This window comes from Cibotium barometz, chromosome 46, assembly GCF_041138505.1.
Source record: "Cibotium barometz isolate CiBa-2024 chromosome 46, ASM4113850v1, whole genome shotgun sequence".
NCBI lineage: Eukaryota > Viridiplantae > Streptophyta > Polypodiopsida > Cyatheales > Cibotiaceae > Cibotium > Cibotium barometz.
In genome coordinates this window covers 23899240-23927097 of record NC_141091.1, presented here as the reverse complement: position 1 = coordinate 23927097, position 27858 = coordinate 23899240, and the positions used below count along the sequence as shown (strand labels likewise).

The 27858-nt window shown below is 43.5% G+C and overlaps 1 protein-coding gene across 2 annotated transcripts in view; it reads right to left on the bottom strand.

The window, feature by feature from the left end:
• LOC147612044 (protein EXPORTIN 1A-like) overlaps nucleotides 1-27495 on the bottom strand; it is an 83986-nt gene extending 56491 nt beyond the window's left edge. For both annotated transcript variants that reach the window (XR_015263639.1, XM_086783879.1), the window contains exon 1: nucleotides 27127-27495. Coding sequence is in view for 1 of the 2 variants with exons in the window: in XM_086783879.1 (XP_086640005.1) it covers nucleotides 27127-27222 (96 nt within the window). In the remaining variant the exon portion in view is untranslated. The remainder of the gene's footprint in view (nucleotides 1-27126) is intronic.
• Nucleotides 27496-27858: the final 363 nt, after the last annotated feature.

Here is a 27858-nt window from a genome sequence, read left to right as displayed (position 1 = left end):
ATCAAAAGGATCACCATCATGTCTTCTTTTAAATATCTTGATTCTTTTGCCAGCCACAAGATTCTTTACTTCTGTTCCATCAAGCTCACACAGAGTATACGTGGCATTTCCATGCACATGCTTGACAATGTAAGGGCCAAACCATCTTTTTGCAAATTTTCTTTGAACAGTGAATTGGTTGTCAAGGCTACTATCATACATTAGAACCCAATCACCTTCTTCAATAGGTTTTGGCCGGAGTCTGTGTCTACTATCGAATCTTTCTTTATTTTTCAGCCTTGCATCTTTCAAGCGAGCTTTAGCAAGCTCTATATCTTCAGGCCTCCTCTCCAACTGTCTTATTCGCAATGCAAGGAGGTCATCTCTGCTCAATCCTTCTTCCCAGGGCAATACATTCCAAGTTAGAATTACTTCTTCAACTGGCATCACTGGCTTCTGACCATACATTAATTCTGCAGGCATGTATCCTGTCACTGAGCTATGAGTTGTACGGTCAGCCCACAAGGCATATGGTAGCAGCTTTGGCCACTCTCTCATCCTTTCTCTGCATGCCTTAGCCAAAGCTTTAATGATTGGAGGATGTCCTCGTTCACTTTTCCCATTGCCCTCAGGATTGTAAGCACATGTTAGAGACAGTTTGATACCAATTCTAGAGAAGAATTCCTTTGCTTCTCCAACATCTAGCTCACCTCTATCAGCTGTTATTTTCCCAACACAACCATATCGGCAGATCACATCTTCCAAGAGAAATTTGCATACTGTTTCCGTACTCTTTGTTCTAAGAGCACGCCCTTCTACCTGATTTGTCAAATCTTCTCTTGCAAGTGCTATATACCGCATCTGCCAAATTCCCAAAGGCATTGTAACTAGATCCACTACCCATTTGTAGTGCATGGCAGGTGGGTAGGTTGGTTGCAAGCCATCACGATGCCTCACATTTGAGTACATTTGGCATACTATGCATGTTTCCACATATTGGGAAATATCCTTGTACATTCCTCTCCACCAATATTTCTCCTTTATTTTGGTAAAGGTGGCCCACACACTTCTATGCCCAGCCCAGAGACTCTCATGGAATTCTTTCACAAGCTTTCCTTGAGTCTCTTTATCACATATGACTCTCTGTGGCATAGCATTCCTCTGTTTAGGATGCTTCCAGAGATACCCATCCTTTAGAAAGTAACCATATGCTTTTCTGCGGATCCTCTTAAATTCTGAGTCAGACCAATTTTCTTGCCTTGTTAGAGTGCTCAAATATTGACCAATAAGCAACCAATCTCCTTCATATATTTCCTCAATAAAAGACTCAAGTGCATTTGATTGGCAAATATGATCCCCCTTTGCATATGCTGTAGTATAGAACTTTGTACCCACATCATCAATGTCACCAATCATCTCTTCCTCATCTTCATACCTGGCTCGTGATAGCATATCTGCAACTGGATTATCTTTTCCCGCAATATGCTCAAACTCAGGATTTAGTGACTTGATATAAGCAATCCACCTAAGCATAGCAATATCTGGAGTGGTACAACTTGCTATCATCCCAAGAAGTGGCAAGCAATCAGTCTCCACAAGTACAGATGCCCCAATAAGATATTCTTTTTCACATTTTAGAGCAGTGACTATCCCCCATAATTCTCTCTTGATCTGTGGATACTTTCGCTGCCGAAAGCTTAATACCTTTGCTCCAAATCTAATTACATACCTATGATCATCCTCATCATCTTGCCCTACTGCCCATCCTATCCCAGTAGGACTAGTATCAACTGTAACAATTACAAGCCTGCCACACTCATAATCTGCCTTTCTCAAAATGGGTGATGATTGGAGCAAATATTTCAGCTTCCGCATAGCTTTAACATGTACTGCACTCCACAAAAATTTTTGATTTTTCCTCAAAAGCTGATAAAGAGGATCTGCTACATGTGCATAATGTGGAATCCAAATAACATAAAAGACGCATGCTCCAAGAAATCTCCTCAGCTCTGTAACATTAATGCATATTTCCTTCATTCTTTGTATTGCATCTATCTTGGCTGGACAAGGACGGCGTCCACTAGTACTACAAAGATGTCCCACTATTAGCACTTCACCAACCCCAAACACTGATTTCTGCCCAGATAAAGTAAGATTCACCTCTTCAAGCCTGGATAGAATCATGTCACAATCCTTTATATGATTTATCACAAACTTGCGGCACCCCTTTGAATCTAAATCCTCATCTTTATCTTTCTCATCACAGCCCTTTATTGGCACATCATCCAAAAACGGCATAGGTTTTTTGTGGTATGAAGTCTCGTAAGACTTTATTCATTCCATTCATCATATGTGCCACCGAGTTAGTGGCTCCCTGTGGTAAGGTACACATCCTTACTAATCCCAAAGGAGTTCTCATTGTGGTCAAGTCCCTGCTTTGTATATCCAGCTGGAACTGATCATATCCCGAATACAGATCACCCATAGAATATATAGCTTTCCCTGCAAATGCTTCTGCAAACTCATCCACAATTGGACCTGCTCCCACATTCCTGATTGTGACTTTGTTTACAGGTTGCATGTCTTGAATAAAGCGCAATGTCCCATTTTTCTTTGGTACAGTAAACCATCTGTTGGAATATGGGGCACATGAAGGCTCCAAGATTCCCATCCTGATCTTTTCCTTTAGTAATTCCATCAACTTTGGCAAGAGAGCCTTTGGTACTGGAATTGGCCGCAGGTTCCAGGGTACATGTGGAACAGTAAAGATCACCATTGGTGCTGTTACACTTGGATCAACACATCCTATCTCATGCGGCTGAAAGGCAAAAGCTTTCCCATGTTTTACAAGCATCTCCTCAAAGCATTCCCTTTCAACTGGCAACAGAAAATCCCTCTCACCAATCTTCAGCTCTTTCAGAGTTTCTTGAGTAAATTTATGCCCAATTTTCTTCGGATCTCTAAGATTTGGCTGCATAGAAGCTTCATCTATCTTCTCCTTGCTTCCTGGTGGCAAGGGCAAGGCAACTGGTTTCACCTTCTTTGCAACCGTTTTGTATTTTGTATCCACATGAGCATCCATCTCACAATTCATGTTTTTACATTCCACCCCCTCAAATTCCTGGATTATATCATACATCTCCACAGATGACACCTTTATCATTTCATTTCCACCCTGTAAGCATGCTCTTCCCATATCAAAAAGCACATCCATAGTATCTATAAATAACAACTCATCAAGCACCCCTGAAATAAACTCATTCTTCTCCAAAAGACCACACTGCTCAAAACTTTTTTGTTCTTTTTGTATATGTTTTTGCATACCACGCTTCAAATCCTTGCTTTTTACAAAAACCAATGACCCATAGCTGGAGAATCCTTGAAAATTTACTGAAAAACTATTTACATTGATTGAGTCCTGCGAGAACTCATTTCTCCTTGTACCATTGGAATCCCGCTTTACAATGGCACCTGGCCAAAATCCCTCATCTCCCTGTAATTCATGAACTCTCTGTTTATCTTTGGAAGTGACTGTGCCCGAAGAGACTCACGATTTCTTTCATGATTAATGCATACTGTCAAAAACTGAACAGCTTTTTTGCCATCTTTACTTCTTATTCTTGCATAGGCTGAACCATCATCCAAAACCTTTGTTTCCATCCTTACGGCTGTAATGTAGGGTTGCCCAAGAATGAGGGGATACGATGACATCTCCTGAACAAAGAAATTCTGATCATCCTTCACATCCCCTATAGTTACCCTTACATTTGGACATGCTGCATAAAGCTCTCCAGATGAATTATTAGCTGCTTTAATCATCCACCCATGATCCACATCCATTGGCCACTTACATTTGTTGTAGAGATTTTTAGCCATAAGATTTATTTCAGACCCATGATCAATTAGAGCGACATACGGCTCTTCCAAATCACCTATCTTGACAAGGGTTTCAGTGGTTGCTCTTGCCCAATGACTCCTGGAGTAATGACTCTTTGTAAGAACTTCTTTTTCATCATCCTCTTCCACAAAACGCACTTGTCGTGCCCCATCAGCAGAGTGATTACATTCCACTACATTTTCTCTCTCTTCCTTCTTCTGTACCTGAACTCCATGAGTCTTGGAAGTGCTTGCCTCCCCTTGTAATGGAATAGATTCAATTATGGACTGCCTTTTTCTTCGTATAATATCAATTATCTCATCATGAAATTCTTTCTTTGCAATCCCCAAGACTTCCCCTAGTGTGAATTCCACCCTGCTATTTAGAATTCTCTCTTCAAGCACCTTTTTGAGATCTGTTGCAACTTCAATATCAGATTGAAGCTTGTAGAGTGGACTTTTCCCTTTACCCTTCTCCTTCATTTTTGCTGGCACTTCTTCCATTGAAACATCATGTGGAGGTCTGCTATGCTGTGGAGGCATATGTGATGGCCCAGGATCCTTCTTTTCACTTCCACGTGTAACTCTTTTTGATGGCCCTCCTTCCTCATTTTCCCTTTTACGTTTCTCCTCTACCTGTGCCTCATTATTTTGGCATTTGGCAATATAGGCATGAATGGATAAAGAATCCACAGGCTCCTCCCAGCCAGTCTCAAGACGTATACAATCACCTGCCTCATGCAAAGCTTGCTTTGACACTTTCTTTGATGCAATTAATTCCATTGTTGACGGCCAAAAATTCTCATTCTCATAATCCTCATCATTCTCAAATTCCTGCTTTTGTTGACCAACCTTTAATCCATAGGTTGCTGCCTCAACCATAGAAATGGCATGACTAGCAGCCATATCCTCTACCAGCTTTTTCATCCCTCCTTTCCCAAAGTTTGTACTCAATGGAAGACCAGTCTCTGTAAGATGGATTTTCCCATCTTTGAAGAACACAAGTTGATTTTTAAGAGCTTCTTTATAGCTGGTACAATCCTTCTTTGCATGCTCTGGGTCATCACACCATATGCATCTATATGTAAACCCTTCTTTGATTTGAGGCCTTTGCATAGAAGCCTGCCCCAATGGTAGACCTTTTTCTTCAATCCTGGACATCTTCAATTTTAAATCACGCATACCCTTGATAAGCTCATCCATCGGCCCATCTATCTTAGGAATTGTGGCAGCTGGCTTGGATAAATTCTCAGGGGTAACAGCAGCTATGGGGGTTGCAGAGCCCATCACCATTTTATCTCTCCTCCGCTGCCGCTTTGCTAACATAGTGACTGCATCCTCAACATCATTCCAATCACTCTTTAATCCTTGCTCTGTATTTTTATCCTCAAGGAGGATTTCCAATTTCTCCTGAAGATCTTTCCCAGCTCTTTTCTCTGTCCAAAGTTGCACGCTCTATTCTTGACAACTGGGCATAACGCTTCTCAAACTCCCTTAGCAATTCTGTGGCAGAAATTCCCATTTTAGGTTTTGTGACCCATTCCAAAAAAGTTCGTTTGGTCACTTGCTCAGAATCCTCCATGAAGTATTCATCCTTTAAAGCAAGCTTGAACTCTTCCCAATTTCTGCCACCCTGTACTGTCTGCAATCCTTTTATACGCTCTCTTATTTCAGGAACGCACACCAGCTCGAAACTTCGAACCATATCCTCTTCAGTCACCCTGTTTAGCTCCATCTCCTTTATATAATTGCGCAGATACTTTGTAATGTCCTTCCCATCAAATTGATCCACCTTTTTCACAATTGATTGTAAGGCTTTGGTCGTGGAATCTGTCCCCTCTCAGCAGCTTGTTGCTGTTGCATGTACATGGTAAACATTTGGAACATCTGCATAACTCCGGGGTCAAAATGAACCCCCTGGCCCTCAGAATTCTCAGCCATAGCTTCCTTGTATATTTCACCACACTCTCACCCCAGCAGTTTCACGTCGGGTTCACCAAAGCTGTCGTGGCGTGTGCGGTACAGCCAGGAAAGTACGAAACTTCTAGCTGTGAGAGTGAATGTCAAATCCAACAAGGAATTTCACGCATAAATTTTCCCAAGGAGTATTGAACATCATTATTTCCAATGACAAATACATGTGTCAACTTGCCTCAATACATCCTTGAAATCATCCAGATGATTGCACAGAATTGCATGAAATCCTTTGAACCATTCACATGTGTGCATAGCAAAGCTTTCCAATTTTCCCAATATTCATGTGGCCAGCTACATCCATTACATCCAGTGCCCTCAAAACCTTTATTTCGAGATGTATTTTTATCACCTGAAAACCTGCCTTAACTTCCTAACATCTCACAAGCAAAATATAGCATAACATGCTCATGGCTTCCAGAATTCAATCAAGCAGAAGATAGACCAAAATCCCGTGATTTGAATGTGTTAAAAGGATATCTTTTTCCACAAAACTTCAAGTTCTAAATTAAATAACCATTAGCTTGTTCACCAAGCTTTCTCAACTTCGAATCCTTTAAGGGATCATGGGTCTTACCCTTTTCTCAAGTCCAATAAAGTAAGAAAAAAAAAACTTATATGCACATGTGGATTTACACATTGTTTTTCTTTTATTTAAGCTTGTCTCCAAAGTCGCTTCGATGTTGACTAATTGAAGAAGAAACGCGGCGCTGCTCCCGCTTCACTATTGATTTTTTTGAAAATGGATTTTCACATGATTATATCATTATGTAATACAAGATTTACTCTCTAAATCTAATACCTACAAAGCGTACACAGACTATGTATATTTGAAATAAAACTATCTGGTCGTTTTGACGCTGTTCTTCAACGCTGCAGAAAATCTCTATCCACTCTGGTTTTCGCCGTGAGCCTCCGGTCGTTTTCTCTCTTTCCCGCGGCGAACTCGGCGCCCCCCCCCACCACCTTCTGCCAGCTATACATGCCATTAAAAAAAAAGCTGCGCGTTTTCTAGAAAATCCCCAAATGTGCTTTGTTAACCTTAGCACTAAGGTTACAAAGCATAACCTTAGCATTAAGGTTAAAGTCCTCAATGCACCTATTTTTAATTCCCCAACATTCAATAAGTTTCTCGACACTGCAATGTCCATTGAATCTCCATTACTTTTTGATGCCTCCATAGTGTATAAATCATCATATTGGCCATGTGATTTATAGACTCCCAAATTATTTATTCAAGTATTTTCCCATATCTTCATAAATACATCCCTTTGTGCATTGAGATACCCTCATGCTTGCATTCCATAAGATTCACTGATTTGACCCAATCGATACCATTTAGCAAAACCATCACCCTCCACACTCATATGCAAAAACTCCTAGATTTGACTCAGCCTCAGCTTGTCTTATTGAACCTTATATACAATTTGAACATATGTACATGTCATCATATAATGACTCGTCATGGCACATAACCTCATGCATCTGGATGTGTATTTTACGGCCTCACATGCACGGTTCCACATCATAGACGTGCCATGGCACGACAGCGCGTGGCCCAAAGCCGCCCTCGCTTCAGCCATCCGTTGCCACCACTGACGTGCACCACCGTACGTGTTCGCTCGTTGAACTCTGCCGTGACCGGTAATTCCAAAAGAAACGCAGAGAAGGGTCCTTCAAGACCGCTGGGCTGGAGTCGCAGAGCTGAATGGAAGCCTTCAGCTGCGCGATCTTGCCTGCAACACCTTCGAGCAGGGATCCTCAAGCTGTAGCAGTGTAGTCGGTCAGCATCAACATCAGCAAGAAACGCCCCCCCTGCCTGCAAATCAGAGAAAAATCAAAAAATTACAAGGTATTTTTCTCAATTCTTTTTTGGGATTTGCAATTGAGCAAGTACAATCAACAATTGAGCAGATACAGGTGTCGAATTGCTCAATTTTTTGAGCAAAATTGGCAAAATTGGGTGACATTGGTCACAATCAGGATCAATTTGCAGGGAATTGGATGTCGAAATTTGGGGCTTTTGATGTAATTGTGCAATTAAGCACTCATACATGTTGTATGATGTGAAAAATCGCACATTTGGGCAAAATTGCAGCAAATTGCAGTGCAAATCAAGGGGCTTTTGTGCCGATTTGGTTGATTTGCATGCAGGCAATCGCATTTGATGCTGTGGATAATGTGCTGATGCCTTACAAGCACTCAATGTGCCTGTAAATCAAGGGGCTTTCATGTATTTGATGTATATGTGACCAGGGGGAAGCATCGTGAACACTCTGGATGCCTTCATGTGCGTCAATGTACCATGTATGATCAGAAATTGATCTTAAATCAAGGGGCTTTTCAAGTTCGTATGCTTGTTGAGCTTGGCAAAGCAGCAGGCAAGACATTTATGCCTTGAATCCTCAAAAATCAGCTTGCAGTCAAGGGGCTTTTGCCCAATTTCTGTTCGGAACTGTTGTATGCAGTGTACAGGACTGTAAAAGTCTGATTTTCACTCATTTGGACAGCCAGGAGAGCAATTATTGCTATTGTACCTGCTGGTACAGATTTGGCACAGCTTTGTGCATGTTTTGGCATGGCTGTACACTGTTTTGAGTGACCAAAAGGTTCAATTTCAGCTGCTGAACTTGCCGGGACAGGTTTGGTACATTACAGGTGAGCACTTAGTACTGTTGTACAGTACTTTGGAAGGGCAATAGAGCACATTTAAGGTGCTGTCCAAAATCTGCAGCAACCAGATTTTGGTGTTTTCATCACATAAAGTGGGAGAAAAGTTGCATTCTTGCTTCCGCAGTGGGAGATAAAGCTTGGGAGAACATTTGTGAGCACTTTGTGTGCTTAGGGTGCAGTGTTTGCACATCTTGGGTGCAGTGTTTGCACATTTGCAGGGAGTCAGGCATTGACAGGTTGCATATTGCTATGGCAACCACAGGTGAGAGCTCTTCATTGCTTCACATCAAGAAGCTTGAAGGCTCGCATAATTATGATATTTGGCAAACCCAGTGCTACAATGTGTTGCTCCAGAAAAAGCAGCACAAGCCTATCAAAGAAAGGGGTGTGATGCCCGCTTCTCTTACTGCTGAAGAGTGGGAAGATATGGATGAGCTGGCAAGATCTACTATCATGTTGTCTGTGTCAGACTCATTACTTTTCAGCATTCGTGAAGAGAAGACAGCTTGGGGAATGTGGCAGAGATTGCAGGACTTGTATGCCCAACAAAGTGCCTCAAGCAAAGTGTATTGGTTGAAGAAACTCATAGGTCTTCAGATGAAGGAAGGGGCGTCTATGACAGCCCATCTAAATGAGTTTAATGGTATTGTCAGCCAGGTCATTAATCAAAAGTTGGCAATGGACGATGAGTTCAAAGCCACTTTTTTGTTATGCACTTTGCCAGAGAGTTGGGACACATTCAGGACAGCCACTAGTAATTCGCATGCTATGCTGTCATATGCAGATGTTGAGGGTGCTCTTCTTCAAGAAGAGATGAACAGGAAAAACAACTCTGTTGGAAAGTCCAATGCAATGAATGCACATGGGAGATCCCAGCAAAGGGGAAAAAGCCAAGAAAGGGGAAGGAGCAAGTCTCGCTCCAAAAAGGATTTGGAATGCCATTATTGTGGCAAAAAGGGACACATTAAAAAGCAATGCTACAAATGGAAAAATGATCAAAAAGAAAAGGGAAAAGGCAAAGACAAAGAGAAAGACGAAGCCAAAGATGTAAAGCCAAAGGGCAAAAGTGGAGTCAAGATTGAAGAAATCAATGTGTCACATGCAGGTGGCAGTGAGGATGAGGTCCTCTTTACGTCTTCACTTGATGCCCATTCACTTCTTACAGGTGGTCATGGTATGCACTCATGGATCATTGATTCAGGTGCCTCCTTTCATGTCACAGGTTGCAGAGACTTGTTTGTCAGGTATACTGCTGGCAATGAAGGAGTGGTTTATTTGGGTGATAACCATGCATGCAAGATTCTTGGCAGAGGTGATGTGAGGCTTGTGTTTTCAGATGGCTCACAGCTTATGCTCCATGATGTTAGGCATGTGCCTGAGATAAAAAAGAATCTGCTTTCTACTGGACAGCTTGATGATGCTGATTATGTTACCACATTTGGTAGTGGAAAGTGGAAGATTAGTAAGGGCTCACTGGTTGTTGCCAGAGGCTCTAAGGTGGACACTCTTTACTTTATGCATGCAGGTGTTTGTCACCATGCTAATGTAAATGCAACCGAGCTGCCGGAAATTTCTATGTGGCATAGCCGGTTGGGACACATGAGTGTCAAGGGAATGGAGCAATTGTCTCGTTTGGGTTACTTGCCTTCTCTAAAGTTTTCAAGTTTTCAGTTTTGTGAGCATTGTATATATGGTAGGCAACTACAGTGCCCCCACAAGAAAGCTCTTGGACAGAAAGATGCTCAGTTAGAGCTTGTGCATACAGATGTATGTGAGATGCCTCAGCTTTCTTTGGGAGGGGCAAAATATTTTGTCTTTTATAGATGATGCCACACGCAAGGTGTGGGTTTATCCTCTTCGTTTGAAGAGTGATACATTCTCAGTGTTTCAGAAGTTTGTTGCTCTTGTTGAGAATCAAACTGGCAAAACACTGAAGGCTTTGCGTTCCGACAATGGTGGAGAGTATATGTCCAAACAGTTTCAGGACTTTTGTGATGCTAAAGGCATCAAGAGGGAGCTCTCTACTCCTTATGATCCTCCACAAAACGGGACAGCAGAGAGGATGAACAGGACCATACAGGAGAAGGTCCGTTCTATGTTGTCACATGCTGCATTACCTCATGGTTTTTGGGCTGAAGCTGTTATGACAGCCGTTCACCTTATAAACAGGTCACCTAACACGAGGCTTGGTGGGAAAGTGCCAGAAGAAGTATGGACAGGGAAGCCTCCGTCATACAAGCACTTGAGAGTATTTGGTTGCGTTGCGTACGTGCACATACGCAGGGAAATGCGCACCAAACTTGATCCTAAGTCTCACAAATGCATATTCCTAGGATATGGTGACAGAGGTGAAATGGGGTATAGACTTTGGGATCCCATGAATAGAAAGATCATACGCAGCAATGATGTCATTTTTGATGAAACATGCATGTATAAGGAGCCTGCAAGGCAACAGGAGCCTGGCAGAGTCATCTTTGATGATGATGGACATCATGGACAACAACAAAGGGCTGTAAATCAGCCATTACAGCAGGAAAACCAGCCCTTAAATGGTGCTGAAAATGGTCCAAATGGACAGCCAGACATGGCAGAAGATATCCCTATGGATATACCACAGTTAGAGGATATACCGGGCATGATATTTCAGCCTTATGGCATGGAACAGGAGCCACCAATGGGTGATATGCAGGCTAGACAGCAACCTGCAAATGATGGTCATTGGGTACGGAGGTCCACTAGACCCTCCAGAGCCCCTGACAGGTTTGTTCCAGGGGTTGACTACTTGATGCTCACTGACTGTGGGGAGCCCTCATGTTATAAAGAGGCTTTACAGAGGGCAGACAAGGCTCTATGGGAGCGTGCCATGAAGTCAGAGATGGATTCTCTGCATAAAAATGGAACTTGGAAGTTGGTGCCTTTGCCTGCAGGCAAGAAGGTTTTGCCATGCAAGTGGGTATACAAGCTCAAAGTTGCATCAGATGCAAAGCCAAGATACAAAGCCAGGTTAGTGGCTAAGGGCTTTAAGCAGGAATATGGTGTGGACTTTGAGGAGATCTTCTCTCCAGTGGTCAAAATGACCACACTTAGAGCTGTGTTGGCTTTGGTTGCGCATGATGATCTGGACTTGATTCAGATGGATGTGAAGACTGCTTTTCTTCACGGTGATCTCCATGAGGAGATATATATGCAGCAGCCAGAGGGTTATGCAATGAGTGGAAAGGAGAAGCTTGTATGCAAGCTGAAAAAGAGTCTTTATGGGCTCAAACAGGCACCAAGAGAATGGTATCATAAATTTGATACATTCATGAAATCTCAGAAATTCAGGAGAAGTGACATAGATCACTGCTTGTACACCAAGAAAGCTTTGGATGGCAGTCTATTGATCCTCATCTTGTATGTTGATGATATGTTGATTGCCGGGAAATCTCGTAAAGAGATGGATGCCTTGAAGAAGAGGCTGCATCAAACCTTTGATATGAAGGACTTGGGTGATGCTAATCACATCTTGGGTATGCGGATACTTCGGGACAGAAATCAGCATGTGTTGTATTTGTCTCAGAAGGAATACATTGGCAAAGTCTTGCAGAGGTTCAATATGGACGGGGGGAAGAAAGCTAGTACTCCTTTGCCTCCATATGTGAAACTCAGTGCTATGGACAGCCCACAGTCGGATAGTGACAGGGCTGTTATGGCCAAGATTCCGTATGCTTCAGCTTGTGGCAGTCTCATGTATGCCATGGTTGCTACTAGGCCGGACATTGCATTTGCAGTGGGAGTGGTTTCTAGATACATGGCCAACCCTGGCAAGAAGCATTGGGAAGCAGTGAAAGGTGTCATGAGATACCTGAAGGGCACACAGGATATGTGCATTTGCTTTGGCAAACAGGATGCATTAGTGCATGGTTACACGGATTCGGATTATGCTGGTCATCCAGATAACCGGAAGTCTACTACCGGTTATGTGTTTACATTCACAGGAGGTGCTGTGTCATGGATATCCAGGATGCAGAAGTGCACAGCCTTATCTACTACAGAGGCCGAGTATATTGCAGCCACAGAGGCTTGCAAGGAGGCATTATGGCTATCTCGGTTAGTGGTTGATTTGGGTTATACAGGGGATATTCCATTGTTGCATTGTGACAGTCAGAGTGCCATTCAGTTGGCAAAGAACCCTGTTTTTCATGCAAAGACGAAGCATGTGGATGTGAAGTATCACTTCATCAGAGAGGTGATAGAGAACAAGCAAATTCAGCTTGTTAAGATTCACACGGATGACAACCCGGCTGATCTGTTGACAAAGAGTTTGCCTCCGGAGCGGTTTGCTCATTGCAGACACTTGATGGGCATTGGATGAGGCCAGTTTCAGCCTTGATATGGCCTTGTATATTATCATGTACATGCTGATTTTTTCTTTTCCTTTACTTAAGGGCACTTTGCCTTTAAGTGGGAGGTTGTTGGGGTAAAGGCGTTATGCCCACCCTTATAGTGTGTACAAGCCCATAAGTTATAGTACATAGTACACTTAGTACTTTTAATGTACTAAGTGCACTATGTGTACTAGTGCAATATACATGTGTGATAGGGGAGTCACACACTCATGCCTCATGAGTTGACTTATCCCCACAACTCTCTCTCTCTCTCTCTCTCTCCCTTGCTTCTCTGTGTATGTCTCCCATGAATACTCTAACCTAACCCTAATTACTGTTTCTCCCCATCAAACTTGGACTAAGGATTTATGGATTCACATATTTTATACTCGGAATATGGAGTTGGCTTTATGTGCCCGTGTTCAGCACTCTTTCCATATGGATTATTGTGGATTCTATAATCAAGTTTACGAGCAAGCTATATGGACCTATATCTCAAGATATCTTATGTGCATGCTAAGGAGATATTTCTTTTGGCTTCATGACGAACCTGGCAAGAAAAGCTAAGTATACTTTCACTTTTACTAAGTTGATACTTTTTGCCAATATTGGAATTTTGTACATGTTGAACTACCTTGCTGATGCAAGTGGAGAATGTTTCTCATGTCTATCTTGAGATGTGTTTCAGGAAAGCTATTTTTCTAAAAGGCGTTTTCCTTGGAAACCATTCTGATTCTAGAAAAGGCTTCTCTATGGTTTTGATGAATAGTTTATGGTTTTGGTCTTGTGTACTAGAGACTTCTCGCAGGATGGAATGCTAGAATTGTCGCCTACACAAGGATCTCATATGGGGCGTATTTTAGTGGTATGGGACGCTAGAATATGCCGCATATGCGGTTACAAAACTATGAATTATTTAGCGCTAACATGGACTAGCTGATTCTAGACTATGAGGATACTGTGGTTACAATGGATTTATTGGATATCTTATGGATCGAGGATTTCTCTATGGATTTCTTTTGGCAGCCGAAATGCCTGTAAAACTATCTATCGCAGACATGTTTATGGAGAACCAAGATCTCTATGCCTGTGATTTATGGTTATCTTATGATATACTGCACTCATGGAAGAGTTGGTGACTCTAGTGAGTGAGTATATGAACTCATGGAAGAGTTGGTGACTCTGTCCAATGAGAGGAGTTGGTGACCAAGAGTTGGTGGCTCTAATCTCTCACTATCTTAACTCATGGGATCACGAAAGTGTTGGTGACTCTGTCCCAGTGAGTATTTCATGAACTCATGGAAGGGTTCACGACCCTAGTGAGTGATTTCGGGTTGGTGACCCTGTGAACTCATGCAAGAGTTGGTGACTCTAGTGAGCTCATATCTGGACTCATGGAAGGGTTGGTGACCCTAGTGAGTGAAGCCTCGTGGAAGGGGAAACCCTTGCAAGCATGTATGGTTTCATGGAAGGGTCATCTACTATTCTTGAAGGATATCTCAGTGGTATCAGGTTTATACAGTTGCTGACAACTGCTTTATAAGACGGAGGGAATGTCACCATTTGGTCCCTTCACCAGTCTTGATCAGTGTTCCAGACACTGTGCGGAACCAAGATGTGAACGAGGATCTTTCCACAGAAGAGAAAGCTGGAGCTGTCACTGACAAAATTTGGCCTGAAAGATGGGTTTTGAGCAAAAGCAACATGAATTTTATTCATCCAAGTGGCTTATAAGGTTCATGGGTTAGTGTGTTCACACACCATTAACACCAAGGTGTACATATTATTACCATGGGCATGGACAGATGGACAAAAAGGAAGCGCCTACTTCAAAACTTGGGCTACAAGTTGAGAAAAAGCACCAAGTTGATATTTTGGGCAAAATTCCAACTATTTTTGGTGACAAAGGCCAATTGAGTTTATTAGCATGGGCTTATTTTTCATCAGCAATCGAGGAGATCCTCTCTCCTCTTTTCGACACCCAAACAGGAGCATTCAATCAACAGTACTCTCTCTCTCTCTCTCTCTCTCTCTCTCTCTCTCTCTCTCTGTGTGTGCACCCCTTTCTCCCACCCTGTTGCTCTAGTCGTACAGCGCATAGCCTTGCCCCACTTGCTTGCACGGGCTGTACATAGGGTGCGGCAGCCTCTCCTCCTCTTCATGCACAAGCCATACTGAGGAGCTTCTGTCGTACAGCACTCCAGCCCATTCATAGTCATACTGAGAGTACAGCCGCAATACAGCATACTCTTTCTAGGGAGCACGCCGTACAAGTGCTGAGAACAGCCCGTGCAGCAGCCGTACAATGGTACAGCATCGGGTCACACATGTGGAGCCCAAGGACTAGTTTGGGGCCTGTTTCAGGGGCTGCTCTTAGGTGACTGTTTGTCAGCTTTTTGGAGCTGAATTGTTTTCTAAAGAATTTGTGGAAAGATTCGGTGTTTTTCACCCGCACCTCGGGTTCTTGTAAAAAAGCTTCTATCTGAATAAAGAAGATTCCTAGGGGGGCCAGGCATTCCGGCTCAGTGCGGTGTTTTTATATTGTATATTGTTCTTCCGCTGTCTGCATGCTCTGTGTTTGGTATCTAAAGTGTTGGTCTATCATCGTTCCGGATCCACATCCTTGTGACACGTGTCCTCTTTGGATGAGTATCTTCTTCCTTCTCTTGTGTTGTAGATGCTATTATTGCAGATTTTCTCTTCTCTCTTTCAGAGGAGGATAGTGGTTCTTCTACAGAGCACGTGGATGAGATATCCTCACATGTTCAAGAGGCATCTTCCACTATCTTGGAGCATGTTCCTACTTCGACCCTGGCAAATTCAGCTGTCAGTGATGATCCTTTTGTTCCAGTGGTTGTTTCATTTCCTTCTTATTCAGAGGAGGATTCTACTTCAGTCCCGATACTTGTTGAAGATGTAGAGGAGGCACCACATTTTTCGGAGCCATCTATGGTTCCATCTCTTGATGGCTTCTCTCTCCAGATTGATCCTGGTGTTTCATTTCGATATCTTCTCGATCTTCTCGTGGCTTCTTCTGGAGACCTTCTCGGTTTTCAGATGTACCGTATCTTCGCGAGCTTTGTGCCTTTTATGAGGAGGTGTCCCTTCAGACTCTTTGGAGGATTTTTTTCAGCATACCAGAGTTGGTCCACCCATCTGGCGCTGAAGAGGAGGTGTTGGAAATTATTTCATCCCCAGATGGACTTTCCCATGCACATTCATGCTTGTATCTGGCTCCATATGAAGCCCTGCAAATGCATCTAGGCACTACATATTTTTGGGCATCATTTCAGCATTTTTATGCATTGTTGGCCAGTCCTGTGATTTCTACTGGCCGACCAGCTCCTCTCCCACCTATATAAAGGTGGCTAGGCTTAGCCTCATTCTTAGATCTTTTTTCAGCTTTTGCAATGATAGGCAGCACCTACCGGACCTCCCTCGTGCTGCTCCACGTCATGTACAACCTTTTCTGGTGATATTCAACAATGATCTTCTTTTCTCTGTCCATACACAGTGTTTCAATTTTTGCAACAATTCTTTGTGGGTATCATTGCATTGTACCCATTCTTTCAATACGCTACACCATGTGATAATGGGTAAGCTTCTTATGGACCATCTCATGAGATATTCTCCCAGTGCTTTGATAGACCTAACAAGAAAACTCAACTCCTTCAAAATGCCTCAACAAATATATATATATATATATATATATATAATGGTGGATGTTCGCTAAAGTAGTGACTAGACCTCCCACCATGGGAGTGCTCAATATGCAACAACTCAACTATCTCATTCGCCATGCACAATTGGTGCCATAGTCATCATCCCTAAGGATCAGGGTTAAACATTTAGCCTTGGTTTTAGAGACCAATGCTCTACTATTGCAGCTACTCTCCCAACATCAAATGATTCTTCAAAGTTGAACTTTCAGGTTTGGCATTGTTCTTTGAGTCCCACCAAGCTTGACCTGGGAACATCTTGTAAAACCAGTGATAATACAAGCTAGCTTGAGTGAACTACACAACTTGGTAAAAACTTAGGAAGCAGCATCTTCAATGTTGGCAATGTCGGCCAGCCACCCTCACCCACACACCTAGACTCAGAAAGCAACATCTCCAATGTTGTCAAAGGTTGGAAATGTCATCCTTTGGAGCTTCCCCCAAGAAGGAATTAATGTTTCCCAGCTCCTAGAGCTAGTCTCCAGTGTCTCCCATGCCTCTAGAAACCCTTATCATTGAATTAAGATACAATGTCACCAATGAGCCACAAAGCTCACTAGGTCTGGTTCACGCATCTGGTTCTAAACCAACTAAAGGATGCAATTGTGCCTTTGGTTAATGGTGCTGCCAATCCATTTCTGGACACACGTGACATCCAGCCTCTGGACTAGCTATGCTTCAAAGGTCCAAGCTAAGCATGAATTAAGAAGTCTAGGATGGACCTGCAAATGCATCATCTGGCATGGTGAAAGAGAATCAAAAACAGTAGCTTCAAACCAAAAATTGTAGAGCTGAAACTCGCTGCTGTGATAAAGCCTTTCTCTGAGATGAAAATGTTTATTTGTTGTTCTACAAGCAGCTAGCACAAGCAACAAGGAATGGAAAGTTGGATCCTACCATAATCAACCTTTAATACCAAATGCACTTGATGTTTGGAGCATCAACAGAAGATACACACATACCTAACATACCATATGCGTGTTGATGAACTAATTGAGTAACAGTGTACAATTGCTTGATGCATACTAGCATCAGCTATAGTAGACTGTAACATGCGAAAGCTCTGGGAGTCTTCTTTCAGCCCTAAACACTCTTGGAAACCATCTGATGCAAAAACGCAGGTATAGAGAGAGAGGTGCTGGAAAATTCAGTATACTCTATGGTACAAAAAGGTACCTAAATCTGCAGCCATGGGCTGCCTTACATAAAAGGTGGTAACACGCCAAAATCTGTCCCCTATGGGACCTCTAATGATCCAATCCCCTAGAGGGAGAGAATGACTAACACAATGAGTACTTGGGCCTTTTTATAGGTCCCTTGGACAAAGGGTAGACTGGCCGACTGCTGGTCGGCCAGTCTTAAATGCATTAACTGCTTATTAAACTCAGCCGACTTGGTCCTTCTCCTTGATCTTGATGCGCCTGATGCTGCCCCTGTTTGCTGGTTCAGCCGACCACCTCCATGAGCAGCCGACAGTCCTTTCTGTGCAGCCAGCACCAACATCCTGCAGCCGACACACTTCTGATCTTCAGCTTGTTCTCCACGCCGGTCTCCAGTCTACACTACCACAAGTGCTCTGTACTCTTTCATCTTGGTTCTACTCTCTATTTGGCTGCCTCTTCTGGATCTAGCCCTGAGAATGTCCATGGCATCTATGATGCACATGACATCCCCCTCTGCTAAACTTGATGACGGGATTCCAACCTGCTCTTGGATGACTGTCATCATCCCAATCCTGTCCCGAAGTCCCTCTGTCATCATCCATTCCTGGCAACCCTTTTTCTCTGAAAATCCGGTCTGTTCTCCAAACCACTCTGTCTCTGATGAAGATCTATGCATCTGGTTCCTCTGGTCCACCATCCATTCCTGCCCTGACTCTGAACACCATCTTGGTCTTCTTTCCTGGGAACTGAGTCTGGCACTCTCACATCACCTTTGGAGGATAAACCTCCCTTGGGACCGTTACCTGAGAACCTATCTGGCTCACGGAACTGCCATCCCCATCTGGCACTGTGGAACACCACCAACTAACCTCCTGGGAGTTCTTCCCAATCTGTGTTCTTGCCTTGGGCTTCAAATCCGTGTACTTTCCTGTACCTTGGACCTGTACACCATCAGCTGGGACTGAATCAGTGTTTGGCTATGCTGAGCCTGATGCTCTGATACCAATGTAACACGCGGAAGCTCTGGGAGTCTTCTTTCAGCCCTAAACACTCTTGGAAACCATCTGATGCAAAAACACATGTATAGAGAGAGAGTAGAGAGAGAGAGAGGTGCTGGAAAATTCAGTATACTCTATGGTACAAAAAGGTACCTAAATCTGCAGCCATGGGCTGCCTTACATAAAAGGTGGTAACACACCAAAATCTGTCCCCTATGGGACCTCTAATGATCCAATCCCCTAGAGGGAGAGAATGACTAACACAATGAGTACTTGGGCCTTTTTATAGGTCCCTTGGACAAAGGGTAGACTGGCCGACTGCTGGTCGGCCAGTATTAAATGCATTAACTGCTTATTAAACTCAGCCGACTTGGTCCTTCTTGTTGGGTTTTATGCTGTGTATGCACCCAGAGGAGTGCTAGTGATCATCAGTAGGTTACTGGGGCACTTTTTACTTCAGTTAGTGGAGGTTTTTTCCCCCAGTTTAGTTCAGTTTCACTTATATGCAGTTTATAAGTGTTTTGGTCCACCCGGCACATTTATGGCCGGACATGTGAACACTTATCCTTTAGGGGTCACTATCATGTGGCTTGTACTTGATTTTTTCTATCATTGAGATATACAGCAGTCGTGTTCACTCCTTCTCCTAGTTTTCCACGCTTGCTTGAACCTGTGTAAACCCTAACCCTAACCCTGTTTGTCTTCAATTGGTATCAGAGCTGTTGAAGCTCTGCTTAGCACTGCCCGTACACTGCCAAGTCTTTGCTGCATCTGCCCGTACAGCATACGTACATTCAATCTGTGCTGCCTGCATCGCCTTCAGAAGCTGTACCAGCCCGTACAGTCAAGCGAAGTCACCTTCACCTGTGCGCCGTCAGATAACCACTGCGCCTGCTGCCCGTACCTGGTCGCCTTCAGTCGGGTACTATAGTACGCCGCCTACAACTACTGCACGTAGCCTTCAGTCGGGTACTACAGTACGCTGCCTACAACTACTGCACGTAGCCTTCTGTCGGGTACAGCACACCGCCTACAATCTCAGCGTACGTGTACCAGCCACCGTACAGTCAAGCGCAGCCGAACGCCTGTAAGCTGCCTGCGCCAACTGTACAAGACAGCGCAGTACTGTACTGCACTTGTCAGCGCCTGTACCAACTGTGCCTAGTTGCCTTCAATACAGTACCAGCTGAGTACATCGCCGCCTGCAGCTGTGCGACGCCTTCTGTAAAGTGGTCGCCTTCAGACGGGTACTGCATCAGTCAAGCGCCGCCTGCGACTTGCTTCTGTACATTCAGCGCTATTTGTCACCTGCACAGAGAAACGTGCACTGTGTACTTTCAGTGCAGCATTCAGTGCTGTGTATTTGGGGACTGTACCTGCAAAAATAACACAACCTACACAGTCATTCGGTGGTAAGCATTAAAATTCAATTTTTGGGCATTTTTAATTTTCTCTGTGAAAATATACAGGCACAACATGCAGATTTTCTAGCGAGAAAATATACAGATTTTTGCACAGTTTGGGTGCAGCAAATTTGGGCATTTTTGGGGCATTTTGGCATTGTGTACGCCATTTGCTGCTCTACTCAGTCATTGGTGCATTGAGCTGCACATTCAGAGGATTGAGAGTGCAGGCAGATTTGGGTGAACTGTATTCAGTGGAGTACAGTTGTTATCAGGGTTTTTTTGCTATTGGGTTTTTTGGTAAACAGGTACAACATTGTGCGTAAAGCATAATGGCAAATCAACAGCAAAGTGATGTATTCACATATTTGTTTAAGGAAGACAAATTGGATGGCACGAACTACTCCTTGTGGAGTTTTATGCTGAAAAATGTGCTTGTGGCAAAAGGTCTTTGGGATTTTGTTAGTGGTGATGAACCACGTCCAGGTCCATTGGCTCCAGAGACTCCTCCCCAAGGGGGTGCTCGTGGACGAGGACAACAGGTACAGGCTCCAGGACAGCCACTGCCTGTTCAGAGAACAAATGCTCAAAAGACATGGGATGCCAGGGATGCACAAGCTTTGTCACTCATTGCATTGTCAGTTCAGAGGTCCATTATACGGTTATACCTCATATTCGTTCAGCTGGCTCTTCACAGAATGCATGGGTGACTTTGGAGCAGATGTATGCTGCTCGTAATGAGGCTAGGATCTCATTTTTGAAAAGAGAGCTGGAAAATCAGAAAATGAATGAAGGAGATGATATGTCTAGCCACTTAAACAAGCTGCAGGATTTGAGAGAGCAACTCATCAATGTGGATGAGATTATTCCTGAGACACAGCTTGTGTCCACCATCTTGCACTCTTTGCCAAGATCTTACTTGGCTTTCCATACCTCTTTGAACCTCAGCATGAGGAATGCTGTTGAACCCCTCAAGTATCAGGAACTTGTTGCTCTCTTACTACAAGAGGAGCAAATGAGGAAGAATATGAATATGAACACAAATGCTGAACAAGCCTTTACTACAGGTCAAAAGGGGAAAGGGAAATCTCAGCCAAAGAGTGCAAATCAAAATTCAGGTGATGGTGGTTCTTCACAGGATACCAAGAAAAATGATGGACAGCCCAAGAAGAAAGGAAAATGTCATTACTGTAAGAAGCCAGGTCACTACATCACGGAATGTAGGAAGAGGATTGCCAAAGAGAAGGCAAAGGAAGCTGGGATGTCTGTTAATGATGCTCCTAAAGCTCCTCCAGAGACTGCTTCTTTTGTTGAGGACAGGGATTACTGTTTTTTTACATGCAGCTATGATGCCTCTTGGTCTTCACAGGCACTCAGTTTGACAGAGCATGCATGTACTTGGTATTTTGATAGTGGTGCCTCAAAGCATATCACATCTCGCAAGGATTTGTTTAGTCATGTTGGCCCTGCCCCTGTTGGCAAAACTGTTCAGTGTGCCAACAATGCTTCATATCCAGTTTGTGGCATTGGGGAGATTCAGCTTACAGCCATTGATGGCTCTATTCTCCGCCTTACAGATGCCTTATATGTACCAGGGATAAAGAAGAATTTGTTGTCCATTTCTTCTTTAGCACATTGTGGAATGCAAGTCCACTTTGATGATGATAAATGCATGGTCAGAGACAAAGCAAATGCCTTGACCTTGATGCTTACTGGTACATTATGTCATGGACTTTATGAGTTGGATGCATTTCAGCCAGTGGATCAGTCTGCTTATCATGCATTCACTCTTACTCCAGCTATGGTTGATGCGGAGTTATGGCATGCTCGCATGGGGCATGTAAATTTTGGTAGTCTTATGCTTATGCAGCGACATAATATGTTTACAGATCTACCTCTCATGGAGAAGCCTCCAGATCACATTTGTGAAGGATGTATTTTGGGAAAAATGCACAAGTTTTCCTTCCCACGTGATCAGGCTCTAAGAGCAACTGCAAAGTTGCAACTTATACACAGTGATCTTTGTGGTCCCATGCAGACGAAGTCATTAGGTGGTTGCTTTTATTTTGCAACATTTATTGATGACTTCTCTCGTATATGCTGGGTCTATCCTTTGACACAGAAATCACAGGTATATGATGCATTTTTGGGCTTTGTAGCACTTGCTGAGACAGAGTCAGGATGCAAGGTGAAGACTCTCCGTTCTGACCGAGGGGGGGAATATATGTCACATGTGCTGAATTCTTTTCTTGGGAGTAGAGGTATAAAACATCAGTATACTACTCCTTACACTCCACAGCAGAATGGGGTTGCAGAAAGGAAAAATCGGTCACTCATGGAGATGGCCAGATGTATGCTAAAGGCAAAAAGACTACCACATATCTTTTGGGTGGAAGCAGTAATGTGTGCTTGTCATATTTTAAATCGATGTCCCACAAAGGCATTGGTTTCTATTACTCCTTTTGAGGCTTGGCATGGCCGCAAGCCTTCTGTATCGCATTTTCGTATCTTTGGGTGTCTTGCATATGCACACATACCCAAAGAGTTGAGGAGGAAGCTTGATGATAAAGCCACAAAATGCATTTTTGTTGGGTATAGCCATGAGAGCAAGGGCTACAGGTTATATGACCCACTATCCAGGAAGATATTCATCAGTCGGGATGTGATTTTTGATGAAAAATCAGAAATATCCATGGCTGGTTATGAGGCAAATCAGGCTGAAAATGATGTGTTTGAAGGTCTACTACCCATGGAGTTTCATTCCACAGTTGGTGATCCAACTCATGAGGGTACTGGACAGCCAGCAAATGATGTAGGTGGTGCAGAAATTCAGCAGCCAAATGAGCCAGAAGCTGAACCAAATATGGGACAGCAGGCACCACAGGTCAGACATATACCTAGATGGTATTTGAGGACATTACAGGACAGCCATTTAGAGGGTCCTCTTGCTGGTCGTACTCGTAGGGAGACAAGGACCAATGAGCATGCACACATCATGGATTTGAATCTGGTTATGGCAGCCAGTTTACAGGATGATGATGAGCCTGATTCATTTGTGGATGCACGAGATAATGTGCATTGGAACAAAGCCATGCAGGATGAGATTGATTCTATTAAAAAGAATCAAACATGGGATTTGGTTGATCTGCCCAAAGGCAAGAAAGCCATTGGTACTAAATGGGTCTATAAGTTGAAAAGACATGCAGATGGATCCATTGACAGGTACAAAGCCCGTCTAGTTGCAAAGGGCTATGCACAGAAGAAGGGCATTGATTATGAGGAGACATTTGCTCCTACATCCCGTATGTCGACACTTAGGTGTGTCATTGCATTGGCTGCACATCGTGGTTGGGTTGTTCACCAGTTGGACATAAAGACTGCATTCCTACATGGGGACCTCGAGGAGGAAGTTTATGTGTTTCAGCCCATGGGATTTGCAGAACATGGTCATGAGGGGAAAGTATGCAGGCTGAAAAAGGCCTTGTATGGTTTGAAACAAGCTCCACGAGCTTGGTATGCAAAAATAGATGCTTTTCTACTCACTCAGGGATTTGCGAACAGTCCATCAGAGGCCACTTTGTATGTGAAGAAAGAAGAGACAGATCTGCTGGTCATCAGTCTTTATGTGGATGATCTCTTGCTCATGGGATCAAATGATGACAAAATTGCAGCTTTTAAAGAGATACTGCAACAGACATTTGACATGTCTGACTTGGGCCTTGTACATTACTATTTGGGCATACAGGTTGTGCAGGATAACAGAGGCATTGGGTTGTTGCAATCACGTTATGTTGCTAAACTTCTGGAGAAGTTTAAATTTCAGGACTGCAAGCCTATTAGTACTCCTATGGAGCCTGGGATGAAACTGTCACTACAAAATGACAGTGTTTCCTTTGATGCCACTACATATGCACAGGCTGTTGGGTGCCTCATATACTTGTGTAATACAAGGCCAGATATTAAGTATGCAGTCTCTCAGTTGAGCAGATTCATGCACAGCCCACGATTGTCACATTGGCAAGCTGTGAAGCGTGTATTCCGTTATTTGCAGGGTACCTCGTCTCTTGGTTTGCTTTATCCTGAGGGGGGTGACATGCAGTTACATGCTTACAGTGATTCAGATTGGGCTGGTGACTTTGATACCAGACATTCCACTAGTGGAAATTGTTTCTTTCTTGGCTCTTCATGCATTTCTTGGCTAAGCAAGAAACAGACCACAGTGGCCACTTCATCTTGTGAGGCAGAGTACAGAGCAGCCTACACTACTACTGTTGAGTGTGTTTGGCTGCGTCGTCTTATGACTGATATGGATATTTCAGTGGAGGAGCCTACACCTATCTATACTGATAGTCAGAGTGCCATTGCTGTGGCCAGGAATCCTGTGTTTCATGCTCGCACGAAACACATTGAGATTCACTATCATTTTGTTCGGGAGAGACTCCAGGCAAGAGATATCAGTCTGATCTACTGTCCTACAGATCAGAATGTGGCAGACATCTTCACCAAGGCATTACCACGTCCGAAATTTGAAGCATTCCGCAATGCTTTGAATTTGTTTCCTTTTGGTGGATGATGTACAGTGATCACATATCACTCCAGGGGGGTTTGTTGGGTTTTATGCTGTGTATGCACCCAGAGGAGTGCTAGTGATCATCAGTAGGTTACTGGGGCACTTTTTACTTCAGTTAGTGGAGGTTTTTTCCCCCAGTTTAGTTCAGTTTCACTTATATGCAGTTTATAAGTGTTTTGGTCCACCCGGCACATTTATGGCCGGACATGTGAACACTTATCCTTTAGGGGTCACTATCATGTGGCTTGTACTTGATTTTATCTATCATTGAGATATACAGCAGTCGTGTTCACTCCTTCTCCTAGTTTTCCACGCTTGCTTGAACCTGTGTAAACCCTAACCCTAACCCTGTTTGTCTTCACTTCTCCTTGATCTTGATGCGCCTGATGCTGCCCCTGTTTGCTGGTTCAGCCGACCACCTCCATGAGCAGCCGACAGTCCTTTCTGTGCAGCCAGCACCAACATCCTGCAGCCGACACACTTCTGATCTTCAGCTTGTTCTCCACGCCGGTCTCCAGTCTACACAGCCACAAGTGCTCTGTACTCTTTCATCTTGGTTCTACTCTTTATCTGGCTGCCTCTTCTGGATCTAGCCCTGAGAATGTCCATGGCATCTATGATGCACATGACATAGACTGTCAAAGCTAGGTGGCGAGCTGTAAGCTCCTGCCTGGACAATCTGTAAAGCTGTTCTCTCTCCCATAGGACCAATACCTGGTTGTTGAATCCAAGAAATTGCTATTCACCTGTGCCCTTCTTCCCTAATCATGACCTGGTTGTGGAATCCAATAAATTGCTACACATATGTCTTCCTTCCCTTATTGGTACATTGAAGTGCCCTTTGCCTAACTTACAAACACGCCCTCTATTGGCTTCAAAATCCACTTCAGACTCCCGCATAAAACGCCCCTTATAACTTCCTTCCATATGTTTGCCCAGCCTGCATATGATTCTAGTTCTAGGGTTAAAAGAGAGTCTTAGGTCAGCATTGAAAGGAATATGTGGTCTAAATTTGGAGCTAGATCTATGGCTTGTGTGATTTCACAAGCAGAGGAATATGCAAACATAAGCGTTGCCTGCTGGATCTTAAAAAGTCTTATGTTTCAATGCAGATGGCACTGCAAAAGATTGAACTAATGTGTTTGGCAAACCTTCATGAATAAAGGAATGTGCTGCATCTTTAGGAAGATCATGCCATTTTCCACAGAAACAACTTGGAAAAGTACATTCAAAAGCACCAGCAAGATGAAGCATAAAGTCCATTGACACTAGGAGGTTTTTCATGGCTGAGTGTATTTAAAACCAATGACGATAGTCTTTTGCTCCAAAAGTGATGCAATGTGATGCAAGGCACGGATGGGATGGTAGAAATAATGTGGCACGCTGATTGTAGAATTCATTACATGACAGATGGAAGCAAAAGTTTTCCTGGCATGCTTCCATTTGCATAGGGTGAGCATATACAAGCACCATCACCTACCCATTTGGCAGTTAAACAACCCCGGCCCCCCCCCCAAAATAATAAAATAATAAAATAAAAATAAAAAATTATCTTGCAAATGAGATGGTTTGGCCAGCCTCCATTGTTGTTCAGGTAGGCTTTGAGCTACAAAATGATGTAGTGCCTTTCAGTCTTTTTTTAGGTTGAGGGATGCTTTTAATGTATGCACCATTCAAAATGTGTGAGGTTTGATATGTGGGATCATCTATGCCCTAAAGCAGAATCACAGCTGTCCTTTCAAATCGTGCATGTAGTAAATACCAGGCACGAAACAAGAAGTGCTTTTGGTGTAGGTGTCATTCAAAAAGTGCTTTTGAGATTGGCATGTTTAGGACATCAAAAGTGTGCTAGTGAATCCTACCCTAAGCCTTTTTTTTTGTACACCATTCCATGTCTACAACTCTTTAAAAACATTTTCTTTTGGCAATAGAATATGCACGGTGGAGTCATCTAAGATCTTCAGCGCGCCTTGTTGTTGACTTTTTGATTCAGAGGAGAATGTCCCTGTCCATATTCCATAGCCAGGCTCTCAGGTTCGTCTAAGAGGGATTTCCACCACCCATGCTGGGCGATGTATAAAGGGCCTAAGTATGCTATAAGGGCTTTCCTGTTGCATGATATGTTGATTATTCAGAACATGGGTGCATTGTTTGTGTGTGTGTGTGTGTGTGTGTGTTGATATTCTTTGGCATCAAGAAAATTGTTGTATTAAAAAAAGGTGTTTTTAGCTGAATCTTTAAGGTTTGTTTTTCCTTTCCTCTTTTCCATTATCTCAAGCTCTTCGGATTGGAGGCTTAACATTTTCTGCGACACTTTATGTGTCATTTTCTGCTACAGTTAGTCAAAAAAGGTGGAGCAAAAAGCAAAAGAGGAGGAATGGGGGGAGAGCGGGGACATACATACCTCTTCTTTAGAGCCCGTCCCGTAGAAGGCAGTAACTGTGGCGTCGAGAAGCGGCACATCAAAGGGACGGCTGAAATCCAGAAGCTTCTCCGCCATGACGGAGGTGCACACGCACAGCTGCAAGGATCCGCTTCTCCTATACAGGGCAACGAGAAAGGGCCAAAAGAGAAGAGGACAATGAGGGGAAGGGGCGACGCAGGCGAACAAGAAGAACGGGGGCGGGGCGAAGGGGAGGAGGAGGAGGCAGCGGAGGCGGGGATTCTTGCAAAACGTGTAGAAAATCCCTCTGACGGGGGAGGTTTTTTTTTTCAAGCTGGAAGCGCGAGATGCTTAGTTCAGAACGTGAGCGTCTGTTTCTGTGCGTGGTTTGAACGCCAGTTTGGTGGGTTCTTTTTTATTTCGCTTTTTTTCTGTATACAATATATCTCTCTTTTTTATTATATAATATACAATATGCAATGTATCAACAATGAGCATATGTACCCCCCCATCAATGAATGAGGGATGCCTCCACAAGTTGTTTTTTTATTAAGCTTGAGGCACGATATAGGCCATATATTGTGCCCCCTCCACCTCCTCGTAAAGCCGGGTGATTTTTCCTTTTGTCGAACTATCCACCTCTACTAAGGCGGTGGTTTCCTTTAGTAGCCTCTCCTCTGTCCAATCCTCATTAGCCGGCTCTGGTCGATAAGGTATTTCTTTTTAGGGACGTATGACACCACCCAGCCGCGG